Raw genomic sequence first — 18282 nt, forward strand, 5'->3', positions numbered from 1 at the left:
TGCTAATGGGATAAGTTTCTGGCAACAAGGCAGGCACACCATCATTTTCTCAATTATGTCTTCTTTATCCTTTCCTTGACAAGGAAGATGAATACCAAGATGAATGTCAGTCTGTGAGGGAAACACTTGGGTTACTTGATCCCCTCTCTGCACCCTGCCAAGAACTAAGAGGGTACTAACAGCCGGAAAGCAGGCAAAGTGTGCAGTACTTCAAACATGCCACCTGCCAGTCAAGGGCAGAAAAGAAGCCACTGACCTCCAAAAAGCATGCTGACAGCTATTGATCAGATATGACAAAGAAAAAAAAATAAACTCTTAAGCAAAGAATAGAGAGGCACACATAGCACAATAAGGCAGGACTTAAACAAACTTAATTAACCTTAGCTAAGGGCAATTAAAGAGGGTAATAAAGTCCTTCACATATGTGATAAAAACAGATTACAGCTCGCCAAAATCTTAATCCTTTATGACTTGATGTATTTTTGCTACTCAGGAATTCTTTTTATGTCTGCGACAAGTCACAGATTGATATAATTTTGCAGTAAAAGAGGCACTAGAGATTGAGTCTCACCTCCTTATTTTATAGCCAGAGGCACTGAGACCTGCCCAGACTCACATGGGCTCAATGATAGAACCAAGACTGGAAACAGGTACATCTGTAATAATGGCCTAATTCTGTGTCTCTGTGATAAGTTTCATTACTGCCCAATAATAATAAATGTGTAATAATTATTTAAGACAATTTGTTCATTTCCAACAATTTCTATTTTTTTTTCCAATACCACAACTTCAGAAGCACTGGCTAAATGTTTGAAAATGTGTATGCCATCTGACTGAGGCTGAAAGTCAGAGTGATGGTTGAGAGCATGAACTCTAAAAACCCTAAAGCCTGCTTTCTGCAATGATTCCATATTTAGAAGGTTCAATTGAGCTAGAAATAGAGAAAAGAAAAAAGAGAAGAGGAGAGGAGAGGAGAGAAGAAGAGAAAAGAAGAGAAGAGAAAAGAAGAGAAAAGAAAAGACAAGACAAGACAAGAAAAGAGCCTGGTGAGGCGCATTTGAGACAGTGTCAGTTGCCTCTACCAACTACCTTTTCCTTCTACTATCTTTGTGCTTGCTGGTATAGCTCTGATTCCATCTGGGCATTCTACTTCCTTGCTCTTTACTCAGTCATGTGCTCAGAAAAAGTGGCTTCCTCTCCAGCTGGAAACCTAGCACCAGAGAGGAACCTGACTAGTTTAAGACAACCACTGAGATCTGCTTCCCCTTGCCAGTGACTAATTTAGTAATGGGCTTATGACCCAATCCTAGAGCTTAATAGGAACTTACCAAAGAGTTGTGTCACTAGCAGAAATGACTAATAAATTGATAATTAATAAGTACTAATTTAAAAATATTTAAAATGGTACAGCCACTTTAGAAGACAGTTTGACAGTGTCTTATGAAGCTAAACATAGTATTACCAAATGATCCAGCAATGTTGCTCCCAGGTATTTACAAAAATGAGTTGAAAAGTTATGTCACACCAAAACCTGCACATGAGTGTTTAGAGCAGCTTTATTCATGATTGCCAGAAGTTGGAAGCAACCAAAATGTCCTTCAATAGGTAAATAAGCAAGCTATGGCATATCCACACAACAGAATGTTACTCAGCAACACAAAGAGACATCTATCAAGCCACAAAAAGATGTGGAAGAAATTTAAATGCATATTGCTAAGTGAAAGAAGCCATTCTGAAAAGGCTAAACACTGATTCTGACTATACGACATTCTGGAAGAAGCAAAACCTGTGGAGATAGTCAAAAGATCAGAGGTTGCCAGGGGTTAGGGAGGGTGGAGGGATGAATATGTGGTGAATGGAAGATGTTTAGGGCAGTGAAACTGTTCTGCATGACACTGTAATGGTGGATACATGACCTTATGCCTTTGTGAAGACCCACTGGAACTGTGCAACGCAAAGAGTAAACCCTAATGTAAACTATGGAATTTAGTTAATAATGACATGTCAATACTGGTTCATCAATTCTAACAAACAGACCATGCTAATACCAGATGTTAATAGGGTAAAACGAGAACGGGGAAATATAAAGGAACTCTCTGTGTTTCCTGCTCTACTTTTCTATAAAGCTAAAACTGTTCTAAAAATAAAGTCTATATGTTTTTTTAAAGAGACAGATTCACAGGGAGAATCACATGCTATTTTCTTGCCCACACTGTCTTTAGTGGACTGGACACACCTCGTGATCACAATAGAAAACATTACTAATGTGTTGAGAATGGCAATACAGAGAGATGGAAAGGGCTGAGTCCTTTACGATACTGTACAGTTGAATTAAGGAAACATCCACATTCATCCCTGTTATGTGAGATAGTAACTTTCCTATAGTTCAACCTGTTGTACTTAAGGTTTTATGTTACTTGCAGGCTAAAGCATTTTAACTGATATTGCAGCTACTCTCTGAATAAAACTATTTAAAAAGGAATGCATTCAATAAACGGAATAGATTTCATTTCTGGCAGGGACATACTAAATAAATCTCTCTGCTAGATCACAAAATAAATAAACTGTTGAAGCTTTCTTTAATTATTAAAAACACTACAAATCTAAGACAAAAACAAGCCTCAAATGTGAATCAATAGAAGGTATTAGAGCTCCAACTAGTGAAAAAGAACAAATTCAATATACTGGGATACTTCTGTGGTGGTCACTTTACATGCTTATATTTACAGACACAACTTCTTAAATATCTACTAAACCCTCAAAAGAAATAGATCTAAAGTAAGACTGCCAGGATTTAAATCCTCCTTCTACCACATGTTAGCTATGCGACCTTATATAAATTCCTTAACCATTCATGTCTCAATTTCTTTTATGTATACAAAGTATACAACCCTTGCCTATAAGGTTGTTGTAATTAGTAAATAAAATAATCTATGAAAATAATGTAATGCCTTGATTAGCACTTAGTAAGAACTCAATAAACGTTAGCTACTACTGCTGCTGCTGAAATTTAGTATAATCCAATTTAAAGTATGTTTAATTGAGATTATTTTGGGAAAATCACCCAGTATACTGCCTGATACCTAGGAAACAATCAATGGTAGCTGTTATTATTGAAGTTATTATCAATATTATTAACTATTAGCTGTTGCCAAGAGATACACACTTTGGGCACATGGCTTGCTGGAGTTAACGAAAGTAATAATTAGGAAAAAAAAAAAACCTAGATTGTTCTTTTATTAAACAAGTAACCACATAAGGCCCAATACTGCTTAGCTAGAAACATTTGCATAACTTTATTAACAAAGGTTGTTTCTTGGCTCTTGGGGCTTTTTCAAGGCTGACATATTTCATTTCCTTTCATTTCATATAAAATTCCCCAGAAACAATTGGGGAGTTTCATTTCTCTTAATTTTAAATAAAACTTCCCTGAAATAAGTTCCAGAAATTTTTATTAGGAGTTCCAGGTAGTCCAGTCACCATACCCAAAACAGCCACTTCACCTGACAGAAAACAAAAATAAATAAAACTCAACATATATTCACTTCCTCTAAATTACTTCAATCAACTTAAGCTAGAGAAAGTTATGGCTATCAATAAAGTAGGAAGTCATCTTACTTCAGTCTAAGAATTCTTAAAACCTATTATCTTAACAGCAGAATAATACTTACTTGAAAAGAGAATTTTTTGGCCTTTGAGGTTTCTTCTTGGCAAAAAAGGCTGCAAACTCTCGTCCAGTGCTGGCATAGCTTAGTTGAGCTGATGGTTCAGAAGCCGTACGAGTATTTTTCATATCCAAGTACTCAGTTAACAGCATCTGTGCAACCAGATAAACAAGTTAATGTTAATATACACATTTTTAATGTGCTATTAAGAAAAACTATTTTAAAACCATGCAAATCTAATTCTAAAACCTCATGCTTGACATTCAGGAATATATTAACCTGGTCATTAATTTTCCTAGTTGGGGATCTAAGAAAAGATTCATTATAGCTGGTAAGTCATTTACTTGTTACCTATTCATATAGGGAAGAGGTGTGGTGGGCATCTGAACATGGGAGTAAAAGGAACGTTTTTATTGAGTATCTACTATGTGCTAGATATTGTGCTGAGTGAGTGAATCAACATTCCTCTTTAATCACAATTTAATCCTCACTATTCTGAACTACAGCAGCATTAGCAGCAATGCCATAACATTTACTCAGGGCTTACTATGATGCAGGCAACATGTTAATCCATGTAAAATGTATTATCTCTTTTAAAGCACGGAATTTTATCAGATAAATTCACAGATTATAAACAAAGAAATGGAGCTTACAGAGGTTCAAGAGCTGTAAAGTGATCCCTAGTGGACTAGGAAGTCCATGCTCTTACCACTCACTATTACACATAGTGGATAAACACTACAACAAACCTGCCAATAAGAGATACAGAAAGGCCACAGGAAGCTAAGAAGTCCTGACCTACAAAGAATTTCCATAGCCACTACTCATTTGAGAGCTTCAACAGAAGAAAAGCAATTGCCTTTTAAAAAATCGACTACTAGGTAGGCAAAGTGGCTCATGCCTGTAATCCCAGCACTTTGGGAGGCTGAGGTAGGAGTATCACTTGAGGCCAGAAGTTCAAGACCAGCCTGACCAACATAGTGAAACCTTATCTCTACTTAAAAAAAAAAAAAATTGACTGGGTATGATGGTGCACAAGTGTAGTCCCAGCTACTTGGGAGGCTGAAGCACAAGAATCACTTGAAGCAGAGGTTGCAATGGGCTGAGATCACGCCACTGCACTCCAGCCTGGGTGACAGAGTGAGACTCCGTCTCAAAAAATTAAAAAATTAAAAAATTGACTACTGCCAACAGGTTCTACTTATAAAATCAATCCAATTTAAAATCTCAGAATTATCACAAAGCAAAAACCCATAACAAATACACTAAAAACAAAAGGCAGCAAATTGAAACATGCTACCAGAGAGATCATGTAACCACAAAGACAATAAGAAGAGTTACAAAATGACTAGAAAACAAGTAACAAAATATCAGCAGTAAGTCCTTACCTATCAATAATAACACAATGTAAATGAACTAAATTCCCTGATTAGATACATAGTAGCTGAATGAATTAAAAAACAAGACCCAGGCTGGGTGCGGTGGCTCACACCTGTAATCCCAGCACTTTGGGACTTTGGGAGGCAGAGGAGGGCAGATCACGAGATCAGGAGATCAAGAGCATCCTGGCTAACACGGTGAAACCCTGTCTCTACTAAAAATACAAAAAATTAGCTGGGCGTGGTAGTGGGCGCCTGTACTCCCAGCTACTAGGGAGGCTGAGGCAGGAGGATGGCATGAACCCGGGAGGCAGAGCTTGCAGTGAGCCGAGATCACGCCACTGCACTCCAGCCTCGGCAACAGAGTGAGACTCTGTCTAATAAATAACAAATAAATAAATACATAAATAAGACCCAGTAATGTGGTGCATGCAAGAAACTCACTTTGCCTATAAAGACACATGGACTAAAAGTAAAGATATGGAAAAAGTTATTCCATACAAATGGAAAACACAACAGAGTAGGATTTGCTATACCAATACCAGACAAAATAGACTTTAAGTCAAAAACTGTAAAAAAGATTAAAAAAAAGGACATTAATTAAGGGATCAATTCTGCAAGAGAATATAACAATAGTAAATATATATGCACCCAACACAAGAGCACACAGGTCTATAGGTGGCAGTAAATGGACTTTATTTCATTTTCTTATTTCAATCCAATAAGGATTGCACCTGGAAAGTATAAAACATGTCAATAGACTGGTAAATATTTTTTATTTATTTATGAAGCCACTAGAGTATTATTCAGTATGTGAATGAAATAATATAATGATAAATACTATCTCTGTTAATACATCACCCAAACTATCCAATCATCAGGGAGAATATTGAGTTGGGTCTCTAGGAACAACTCAACTCAGGGACTAAATTATATTGTATATTTGTCACTGCTACTAATAAGATTTTCAGCAATCTGTGATCAAAAAGACCAGTAAACCAGAAAAGAATTTCAAATTAAAATAACACAGAAAGATGTATAGAAATGCATTGTTTCACTCATATTTCAGATGGTTAACACCAACATGACAGAGCGATGTTTCTACTAAAGCGTGAAAATGCATTAATCCAAGTAACTCTTTTGAGGACTTGCTGTCCTAGAATCCAATGATTAAGGCCTTGTGTAATAAAATACTGACCTCAAAACACAGGTATTTTAAGATCATTTTGCTTTTTCTCATCATCAGTAAAGTTCCTTTAATTGTTACCACTCAGCATTGTTAGTCTATTCCTATCCACCCACTTCTGCTTTCAATCTGCAAACACATACTTATCCTACTTTCTCAAAAAAATCTTGCATTGGTCCTCATGCTATATCTATAATCTTATTTTCCTTTTGTCTTTGGGTTCCAAACTTTAAAAAGTAGCCTTTACATCTACTGTTTCCTTTATCACAATGTGATTTATTCCTCATTTCTCTCCTGAGCTCTAGTCCCACATCTGTGACTGCATGCTTGATACATATTCACATATTTCACTAATAAAATCAACTTCTCTGAAACCTAAATCATCTTCCCACAAAAGCATTAATTCCTTCTGTCTTCTTTTTGTTGGTAGTTTCTTATTTTCACTACTTTTCAGGTTTAAAACTTCAGGACCATCTTTTGATACATTTCCATACCCTTTGTGCCCATAAAGGAATTAGTCCTCAAGATCATTAATGACTGTTCCTCAACTCTCTCCTAGTTTGCCCATTTCTGTCCATTTTGACAGCCACCAACTTAGTTCAATTAGTATTCACTGAATTTTCTGTCTCTCATCTCTTACCCTTCCAGTCCTCCTCACATACTATCAACAGACAGTCCTAAAACACTGCTGCTATCATCAGAAGGCTACTCCTTTCATCGTCTACAATATTCTGACTTCAATACATATTTCCAAGTGTATCTTATTCTCTCAAATGTGAACCCAACACTGCAATCAAAATTACTTAACTCTTCCCTTAATATATGTGGGCATTCTCATTTCTAAAAGGCCTAATCTAGATTACCTTCTCTCCTAAATAAATACCAACAAACCCTTCCAAGAACAATTCCAATGTTTTTTCTTCAATGAGCCCTTCCCAGGCCACTGTAGTTGGCCATACCCTTTCCTGAACTCTTAAAACACCCATTTTCTACATCATTCAATAAGTATTCATCAAAAACTGCCTGATATTATTAGTCCTTATTTAATAAAAAAGACACCTGACTACCCCCAATTTGTATGTTCCTTAAAGCATTACATTTCTTTACTTCCACCATAGAGCCATGCAACAGACCAGCAAATCAAAAAAATACAACTGCTGAACATTTTTTTTAAAGTATATAAGAAGCCTTAATGAATATGTTGTTATATGCAAATTAAAAATAGTCTCCAAAGTAGAATGAACTCTGTAAATTAATCCTCAGTACAAAAATCTACAATACAAATAAAATTTAAAAGAAAAGGAATGGTTGTGATTTTTAACCACAGATAAAATGTCTTTGGAGCATCTAATATATCTTCTTAGCTTAAATGAGTATTTGTTCCTTCACTAAGATACCTATAGATTGATATGTGTGTGTGTGTGTGTGTGTGTGTGTGTGTGTGTATATATATATATATATATTTTTTTTTTTTTTTTTTTTGAGACAGAGTCTCGCTCTGCCGCCCAGGCTGGAGTGCAGTCGCCTGATCTCGGCTCACTGCAAGCTCCGCCTCCCGGGTTCACGCCATTCTCCTGCTTCAGCCTCCCAAGTAGCTGGGACTACAGGTGCCCACCACCTCGCCCGCCTAGTTTTTTGTATTTTTTAGTAGAGACGGGGTTTCACCGTGTTAGCCAGGATGGTCTCGATCTCCTGACCTCGTGATCCGCCCGTCTCGGCCTCCCAAAGTGCTGGAATTACAGGCTTGAGCCACCGTGCCCGGCCAATGAGTATATATTAACATGCATCTATCGACATTTATACCAAAATTACTATCTTTGCAGAATACTGGTATCTCATAAAAACAGGAGTAGTGGTTTGCACAGATTTCAGTCTGTACAACTATGAACCCCATTTTCCTTGCTTTTTTTTTCTTGCCTTTTTTGTAAGATGGAGTCTCGCTCTGTTGCCCAGGCTGGAGTGCAGTGGCACGATCTCGGCTCACTGAATCCATCGCCTCCCAGGTTCAAGCGATTCTCCTGCCTCACTCTCCTGAGTAGCAGGGATTACAGGTGCGTGCCACCACACCAGGCTAATTTCTGTATTTTTAGTAGAGACGGGGTTTCACCGTGTTAGCCAGGACAGTCTCGATCTCCTGACCTCGTGATCCGCCCGCCTCAGCCTCCCAAAGTGCTGGGATTACAGGCGTGAACCACTACGTCCTGCCCCAATTTTCTTGACTACTAACTTCACATATTCAGTGATTTACATTAAGCCATAGTATATTGGTCCTCCTTGATGAATCTGATAATAGACATGAGAAATAGTAACACGAAAACATCACCTCAAGCTCCCAACATGAACTAAGACTCAATTTCTCTTGGACAATATTTTAAATGTGCCTATATTAAATACTGGAATTTTCAATAACTTGCTCTTTTAAAATGCAAGTGCCCAAGAGTTTGTATTCTGGGTACAGCAAAGCAGTTCTCATTGAACTGGTCCTCTTGCTGATAATTGTAAAAGCCAAAAAAATACTAAAAAATAAGAATTTGAAGACCCTAGAGAGGAATCTAGTTAGGCAGAAACTGACAGCTATGATCCCTGGAAGAAACAAGGAAGCACAGTAGGTGAATCCCTCTGGCTTTCTTCCAGAAGGCACCTCCTGGTTTTCATGGAGCAAGGGAAGAGCCCAAGCAGAAAGTATAGTGTTACCCGATACAGGATGTCTCAAAGGCACTTGAAAAGGATGAGAGACAAAATCAGGCTAATACATCCACCAAATTATAACCTTGATTCCTGAAAACATTATAGCCAAGAGACTGAAATAATATAATAATATTTTTAAGGTAGGATGTCCATTTTAAATTACCAAAAATTATCGGGTTTTCCTCATAGATTTACTATGAATAGAGTGTTAATAACAGAAAAAGTTATTTTTTTCAATATAGCAGTCTAATTTCCCCATTGTATAAAGTCTAAAATATTCTGCAGTAAGGAAAGCAAAGGAAAAATCATCGTTTTGAAAACAAAGTGGATGCCTGCTCAATTATACTCATTGTCAGTGGCAGTTGTACAATTAAAACCACTAATGCTATGGTCTTGTGAATGGTTCATTAGTGTTCAGAATAAAACAAATCAAAAACTTCCAAGAGTACACAGGTATTTTGGGTCCTGTATCAAACATCTGATCAAACTACTCATGTTTTGGTTTTTTTTCTTTTTCCCAAGAGAATAGCTCTTAGCAAAGAAAGCCCAGTTTTAATAGCTTCCAAATGCTTTCATTCATTTTAAATATATATTTATTTAACACATAAAATATGCAAAGTATTATGCTAGATATAAAACCAGGACTCAAAAATAAGTCCTTCCCTCAGTGTACTTATCTAGTAATAGAGACACACATGAATGACTACAATACAAAGGAGAAAGTGGTAAAACATCAGGACAAAAATATGGCTAAGTGCATTTGTAGGAGGACAAGATGGCTCCTACCTAGGGCAACAAAAAAAGCATTCAAGATCATGGAACTATAGAAGGACATAAATTGAATCTTAGAATGTGTGGGGAAAAAAAAAAGGCACAGAACAGAATAAGCAAAGAAATAGTGCTGGAACCATTTAGGGCGTCTTCAGTAACTAACAAATACTTCAGGTGACATTAAAATGACCAATGAGAGGTAATCCTGGAAAGGGAGTACACTGACAAACTTCCAAGAATCTTTCAAAAAAAAAAAAAAAAGAAAAAAAAAAAGAATCTGTAATAACAAACTTACAAACTGAAGCCAAATACAAAATGAGGCAATGAAAAAAGAGTTTTAAACAGGCAAATGAAATGGTGATAAACATGCTGTATGTAAATTGATCTGACAGCATACAAAATTATTGACTGGAAGGAAATGGGATTGGAGGCAAAAAGAATGATCAGGAAAATCCTATAAAGGAAGGAGAGCAAGAAGAGACAACCTACCAAGACAGCTCAATTTAGAAAATTGAAAGGTTTTAAACTAAAGCAGTGGCAATAAGATTAGACAATTAGGACAAATTTAAGAGTCAAGGCAGAGAAAAAAAATGAACAAAATTTAATCAGTCATTCTGAAAAAAAAGGAGAAAAAAGAAAAAAGGAGAAATAAAAGCAATGGCTAAAAGATTGCTATTTGAGGGATTTAAAAAATTATGGTTCTATGTACAATAATTAAGAATGCACGAAAAATGGGTTTCGTGGCACATGGCGGCAATAAATTTTGTTTGGAATATACTCCCTTGAACTTGAAGTAAATAATGTGAATAGGTTAAGATTGATGGTATTTCCATGTTCTATAAGTTAATAAATTTGCATTAGGTCAAAAAGTTCCTTGGTGATGCTAGCTGCAGGTTTTTCACAAGTGTCTTTTATGAGGTTGAGTAAGTTTCATTTTTTAATGAATAATCAGTGGAGGTCAAGTGCTTTTCCATATCTATTGAGATGATTATGTGACTTTGGCTCTTTATTAATATGATAATACGTTAATTGACTTTTAAAATAAATCCCAATGAATCACGGTATAATACAGTTTATATGTCGATACATTCAGTTTGTTAATATTTTGTTCAACATATTATACTTATGTTTGTAAGTCTACAGTTTCCTATAATACTTTGGCTTTGTTATTGAGTAAGACTGGCCTACTAGGATGCATTAGAAACTGTTTCTCTATTTTCTGAAAGAGTTTGCAAAGAACTGGTATTATTTCATCTTTAAATGTTTGACAGAATATTTGTGTGAATTACATAATATGCAGGAAAATTTTTAATTACTAATTTATTTGTTATAGGACAATTCAGATTTTCTATTTCTTCTTGAGTCAGTTTTGGTACTTTGTGTCTTTGTAGAAATTTGTCTGTTTCATCTACATTGTCTGACTGGCATATCATAGTAGTATCAGAATCCTTTTAATTTCTGTATAGAGTCTGTAGTTACATCTCCTCTTTCATTTCCTGATTTTGGTATTCTTTAGATCTCCTTCTTTTTTAATTGGTTGGTTAAGATATATCAATTTTTGATCTTTACAAAAGACCTCTATTTGGTTCCATTGTTTTTCTCTACAGTTGTCCTGATTTTTATTTCATTGATTGTCACTTTACCTTTATTATTTCCTAACCTCTGCTTGCTTTGGCTTTGAGTTTTCTCCTTTTTTTTTTTTTGTTTTGAGATGGAATTTCACTCTTGTTGCCCAGGCTGGAGTACAATGGTGTGATCTCGGCTCACTGCAACCTCCACTTCCTGGGTTAAAGTGATTCTCCTGCCTCAATCTCCTGAGTAGTTAGGATTACAGACCCCCACTACCAAGCCCAGCTACTTTTTTGTATTTTTAGTAGAGATACGATTTCACCATGTTGGCCAGGCTGGTCTTGAACTCCTGACCTCAGGTGATCCACCCACCTCAGCCTCCCAAAGTGTTGGGATTACAGGTGTGAGCCACTGCCCCTGGCTGAGTTTTCTCCTTTTTCTAGCTCTTGGGATGAAAACATATGATTATTCATTTTAGGTCTTTCTTTTTTTACCCATAGTTTATTCAGAAGTTTGTTGTCTTATTTTCAAATATTTGGGGACCTCCAAATTTCTTCCCCTTTTTTGTTTAATTCTGTTGTGGTCAGAGAATATACTTTGTGTGATTTCAATTCTTTTAAATATATTGAGATTTACTTGGTGATCTAGTATATAGATTCACATGGAGAATATTCTATATGACCTTGAGATCATCTGAATTCTGATGGTGTTGACTGTACCATACATGTCAGTTTAAATCAGGGTGGTTAATAGTTGCTCAAGTCTTCTCTGTATTTTCTTCTAGTTGTTCTATTAATTGTTGAAAAAGAGTATTCATTATTTTTAAAAATCACCAACCATAATTACTGAATTTTCCACTACTCCTTTCAGTCAATTTTTCCTCCACGTATTTTGGATCTCATGGTATTTCAATAGTTTGTTATTTCTATTTTCACTCTTAAAAAGCGAAGACAAGTTGGCCAGGCGCGGTGGCTCATGCCTGCAATCCCAGCACTTTGGGAGGTTGAGGCGGGCGGATCACGAGGTCAGGAGCTCAAGACCATACTGGCTAACACGGTGAAACCCTGACTCTACTAAAAAAATACAAAAAATCAGCCAGGCGTGGTGGCAGGTGCCTGTAGTCCCGGCAACTCGGGAGGCTGAGGCAGGAGAATGGCGTGATCCTGGGAGGCTGAGCTGCAGTGAGCCAAGATGGTGCCACTGCACTCCAGCCTGGGCGACAGAGCGAGACTCCATTAAAAAAAACAAACAACAAAAAAAAGACAAATAAAAGAGATAATGCTAGGGGACGGCACAAAAATGGTCTAAACATTCAAAGGTATATTCCTAACTATAGCTTCAATATATTCTCTGCCCATTTCATTTAAACATACTTTAAAGTTCATTCTACCTATTTACATTGCTTTCTCCCCTTTTCTCTTCAACTTTGACTACCAAACTCTAGAACTGTCTTACCCCATTACAAAAACTTCAGGCTGGTTGCAGTGGCACATGCCTATAATCCTAACACTTTGGGAGGCCAAGGCAGGAGGAATGCTTGAGGCCAGGAATTCAAGACCAGCCTGGGTAACAGTAGTGAGGTCCTGTCTCTACCAAAAAAAAAAAAAAAATTAAAAACTAGCCAGGTGTGTATGTGCCTGTAGTCCCAGCTTCTTGGGAGGCTGACCCAAGAAGATCCTTTGAGCCCAGGAGTTCGAGACTACCGTGAGTTATGACTGCACTACTGCACTCCAGTCTGGATGACAGAGTGAGGCCCTAACTCCAAAAAAAAAAAAAAAACTTCAGCTACTGGTTAATTGTTAATTAGCTAATTAGCACAATTTTACTCTGTTGTAAGACTAATATGTTTCATCAAAATATATTGACTCCTTCTATCATCACAGAGTCTTTCTCAGTCTCCTAGATTCCAATAACCTCCACTCTACTATTCTTTAGGATTCTGTGTCCTTAGGAAATACTCCATCTATAAGGTCACCAACTCTGAGTTCTCTTTGTCCACAATGTTTTATCTCCTCCCAAAAACTATAGACCTCTTCCTTCTCAGTTTGTGCTAAAATTCTGGGAAGACTGGTCTGCACATAGGAATCACTTGGAGAACTCTTTTAAAATAGAAACTCATGTGCCTGCCTTAGAACTACAAAATGAGAGGGTCATATAAAAACGCAGAAAGTCTGTGCTTGAAATCAACTCTACTACTTATTAGTTATGTGACCTGGTCAAGTTACTTAATCTTTCTAAGCCTCACTTCTCACATCTGTGAAATAAAAACAATAATAAAAGATAATAAAAGAACTATTTCATAGAAGCACACGTTTACCTGTGTAACAAACCTGCACATCCTGCAAATGTACCATTGAACTTAAAAGTTGGAAACAGAAAAAGAACTATTTCATAGAATATGAAAAAAATTTTAACAATGCATATAAAATGCTTAGCACATAACAGACTATTACTATCTTTCAGGATAAGGCTCAGAAATCTGTTTCCTTTCTAATATATTCCAGTAACTATATATCTATGATATTACCTCTCAGAACCTCAGTTTCTTCATCTGTAAAACAGAAATAATATCATCTATTCCACAGTACTATCATCAGGGTCAAATGAATATTCCACTTAGAACACTGCCTGAAGCACAGTAATCAATTTATACGTGTAAATGAGTTCATGAATGGGTAAATGAAATTATCTGTGTATCTTCATCATCTCCTCACAATTATCATTCTTCTCCTTCTTTCCTCTTCCCCTTTGCTCTACAATAAAGGTCTCAATCACCAAATCCAGGCTTTTGCTAATACTCATTCTCTAAACTTTTGGAATGTTTTCTTTCACTTCGATTAGTTTGATTACCGTATTTTACAACCTAACTACTTGAGCATTAGTAGTTAGGTTGTAAGAACTAACACTAATACTTAAGACTATTACTTGAGTATTAGTAGTTAGGCTGTAAAATGCGGTAGTCAAACCATGGAAGTAAAATATCCTAACCCTTGCTCCTGCTCTCTTCCATTTTTATTATTTCCACATTTTGAATGATTCCCAATTATCCCTCTTACATCATACTTTCTCCCAAGCTCCAAAGATACACTGCCATTGCCTGCAAGAATGTCTGGGTTCTCACATCCATATCACAGTAAGCAGGTCAAAACAATGCAGCAGACGTTTAGGAAATGCTAAAGCATGGGTCCAACAAACTCAGCCTGACCAGGTAAACTCTCTACTACCACCTCTCCTCAAAGGGAGGAAGGGGACCAAAGGGGAGGAACTCCTTAATGTCATCATTCTTCTGATCACCTCGAATCAAAATGTGTAGTTAGTTGTGGCTCTTCTCAGTCTCGTTCTCCAAATCACCTACCAAATCCTACAAACTTCACAGTACACATTTCACATCCAGTTCCTCTTCTAAATATTTTCATTCCCATACTCATCTTTCTAAATCAAGCCCTCATTATCTTTCATGCAGATTATTAAAACAGTCTCCCACTGGCCACATCCTGCCTTATGCATCTCATGACAGTCTATCCCACAACCTGCTACCAGATTAAACTCAATGTTTTCATTCCTCTGACAAGTCCTTCAATGGCTTCCTCCATGCCTTCAAAATAAATAAACCTCTATCTTCTCATTATTATTCAGCACTTCTCACAACACAGCTCCAATCAACCTCTGTAGGATTAGATCCTATTGGTTCCTTTTACATCATTACCAGTTGATTAAACTAAAATTTTATTTCCTGTTTCCTAAATAACTCCCAAAGGCTTTCCACCAAGTCTAAATTTATCTAATTTTTTTCCTGCCATTAACTACTCTTCCATTTATCAAATAAAGGGAATGTTAGCTGTATATCAGGTATCAGGGAAAAATAATTTTTTTTTTTTAAGCTTGGGGTATGAGATCAAGAAAGTGAATCTAAGTAGAATTTAATGGATTTTAGCAAGCTACTTTTGCTCCATTCAGATGTTACTAATCAGACTTACATGCATGGAGATGAAGCCAACCCCATGCATGAGGAAACAGAGGTAGGGGCTCATAGCTTTGAAGTTTTATCTTCTCATGGAGCTGCTACCTCTACCTTCTTCTTTTGAAAGTTCTTTTTGCACGGGTCTTTTTACATAACTTCCCCTTGGTCTTATGATGACAACTATGTGCCTCTATCTTCCCATCAGATGTAAATGTGTAGCATGCTGGTGGGTAGAATAAATCATTCTCATATTCTTTTCTAGCTAAAGGTCAACATCTCACCAGTAGACTGACACTCAAGTTGAGGTTACAGGGAACCAGTGAGTGGCGTATATCTCTAAAAGATGCTGTGTTTTTTTTCCTGGTTTTCACCTACTTACTATAGTCACTTTAGATCAATGCCAGACATTAATATTTCGTATTCTCAAGAGGAAAAAAAGCACATATATGAAAATTGTAAAATATGTTTATGATTTATTCAACTCATATTTACAAATATATTTGTTCATATTAATATTTATACATATACATATCTATATACTGAGAATAAACATGAATGAGCATATTGTGTAAAAAAGCCATGATTCCGGTCTTCTGGGAGATTACCATCTATCTCGACTGTCAACTATGATATCTCTAATTAAAACCCACACAGCAGTTTGTATCTCTCAAGGATATCATCTTGCAGTTATTTGCCTTCTCTGCTGCCTGTCAGCCAGGTCTTTTCTTTGTATCTCTGTCAACATCTAGGCACAGTGTCTTAAAGTAGGGACTCTCTAGTAGGTTACCTAAATTGAAAGTTAGATGCTCCAAACAGCAGCTACTTATTGCTGTTTCACATTCATAGATGAGCTCCTCGGAGCACAACTACAACACCCATGGTGAAACTTCAGGCTTTTTGAGGCACATTAATTTACTTACATTATAGGAATACCATTTATTACATTTCTGCTCCAATGAGATAAGTGCCACCCTAACGACCTGAAAGAGTTAATGCATCTTGGAAAAGACCCAAATTACTCTCTGGAGACAGTTTACTCAATTAAGTGTCTAAGATCCAGCATTTTCAATTAGCAGTTCAGTTACTAAAGATGCTTTTATATTGGTTATCTGTAATATGTAAATAGTGACACACTTATAAAGAAGATTTGCCTATAGTTCATTCAAAATAGAATTTTTAGAGATAACAATTGCGAATTCAGATTCAGCCAGCATTTACTTTGTACTTACCAAGTGCCAGGAACTGTGTCAAGTACCTTCTAATTGGAATTTAAGGGGAACATTGTAAAGACCAGGAGATAAGGGGGTTTGGAAGCACTGAGAATACAAGGCACCAGAATGCAGAGACAAATAAAGTGGTTCTGTTCTTTAAGGAGTCCACAAAGAACATCTCAACCGAATTCATTGAAGCCTCTTCAGAATCTAGTTAAATTCAGTAAGGTGCTCACTGTTCTGAATATATGCATATTACCCCTATCTAAAATGATCTTTCCAAAATACCTAAATCCTAGCCTTCTTTCAAGGACCAGTTCAGCTTCTAACCCATGCGCAAAACCTTCTCTGGCCAATCTATCTGAAGTTATCTTTTAAATTCCTAGAGGATCCACAGATGATATTTGGACTTGGCAATTAATCACACACTGCTGTATATTTAACTTTTCCTGTATTTCTCTCTTAACCTCTCAACATGACTTGAGGAAAAGGCGTTTTGTCTAATATCAGCATGTATTAGACAAAATTCATGTCTAATGATATTTCCACTGAAGTATCTTATTAAAATGCTTTATGACTGAAAGAACAACTTAATATCACTAATTTCTGTACTTTGTCAACTCTTGTAAGATTCTGCCTATGAAATAAGCAAAATTCTTCTGTCCGAAGGTGATGGTGTGTGTGTGTGGTGTGGGGGGTGTAACCCTTGAGCAAGCTACTAAACTAATGAAAAATACCTGTCAACAGCTTGGTTAAACAAAAAGTAATACTATTTATCACTTTGTTGCCAAAAAAAAAATTTCCACATCTACAATAGGTATTTGATTATTATACATTATTTATACTGAATGTTATGTGTTAATTCAAAACATGGAATTAAACTATTTTATTTATGCACTACACTTGAGGACAGCCTAAAATTTAAAAGGTTACTCAAATGAACTGCACTGCTGGTTTAAGTAAGCTTACGGTAAACGTGAAAACTCTAGTGCAAGGGTTCCTGTGCACTAGAGTTACCGGTCTATGGGCCTTTACCAGCACCAGCCCATGGCCTGTTAGGAACCAGGCTGCAGAGCAGACAGTGAGGGGCAGGGGAGCAAGTATTACCACCTGAGCTCCACCTTCTGTCAGCAGCATTAGATTCTCATAGGAGCGTGAACCCTATTGTGAGCTGCACATGCAAAGGATCTAGGTCGTGCGCTCCTTACGAGAATCTAATATCTGATGATGTGAGGTGGAACAGTTTCATTCCAAAACCATCACCCACCACCCCCCATACATGGAAAAACCCTCTTCCATGAAACTGGTCCCTGATGCCAGAAAAGGTTGGGGACCACTGCCCTAGTGTACAAAAATGGAGAACTATTTCACTGATATTTCTGGCATCCAATTTAATTCTTTTGCATTGGCTTTCCTATTTCTTTCTTCCCAAATAATTATTTATTTTGATCTTTTATTTAAAAGCAATATACACTCATAAAAATTTCAAAGAGGACAGAAACATGTAGATTCCAGTATTCTTTAACAGTACAATCATATGCAATGTATTTAAATGATATGTCTTTGTTGATTTATCATTTCATTATTTTTCTCATCATCCCTCAAATTCTAATAAGCACAGTGTCCTGCATACATAAAGTACCTAAGAAATGCATTATATACATCCATCAAACAGTCCAATTCTATCAGTAAATGAAAAACACACTATGTGACTGGCAGTATATAATCCAATAAGATCCTTTCTTTCAACTATTTACTCCCCATTTTCCATTTATCACAGCACATCTCAGTTTGTAAATTATACTACGTACATCTGCCCCAACAAACTTATCCCCTACTTCTGCCCCCATGA

General features: G+C 36.6%; 1 protein-coding gene across 3 annotated transcripts in view; it reads right to left on the reverse strand.

Annotated features, from left to right (window-relative positions):
* Window positions 1-18282, reverse strand: part of LOC105471359 (exocyst complex component 4) — an 822236-nt gene that overhangs the window by 592295 nt on the left and 211659 nt on the right. For all 3 annotated transcript variants that reach the window (XM_011723811.2, XM_011723812.2, XM_011723813.3), the window contains exon 8: window positions 3672-3817. In XM_011723811.2, the coding sequence (XP_011722113.2) occupies window positions 3672-3817 (146 nt within the window). The remainder of the gene's footprint in view (window positions 1-3671; window positions 3818-18282) is intronic.

Source organism: Macaca nemestrina, chromosome 4 (genome assembly GCF_043159975.1).
Source record: "Macaca nemestrina isolate mMacNem1 chromosome 4, mMacNem.hap1, whole genome shotgun sequence".
Lineage (NCBI taxonomy): Eukaryota > Metazoa > Chordata > Mammalia > Primates > Cercopithecidae > Macaca > Macaca nemestrina.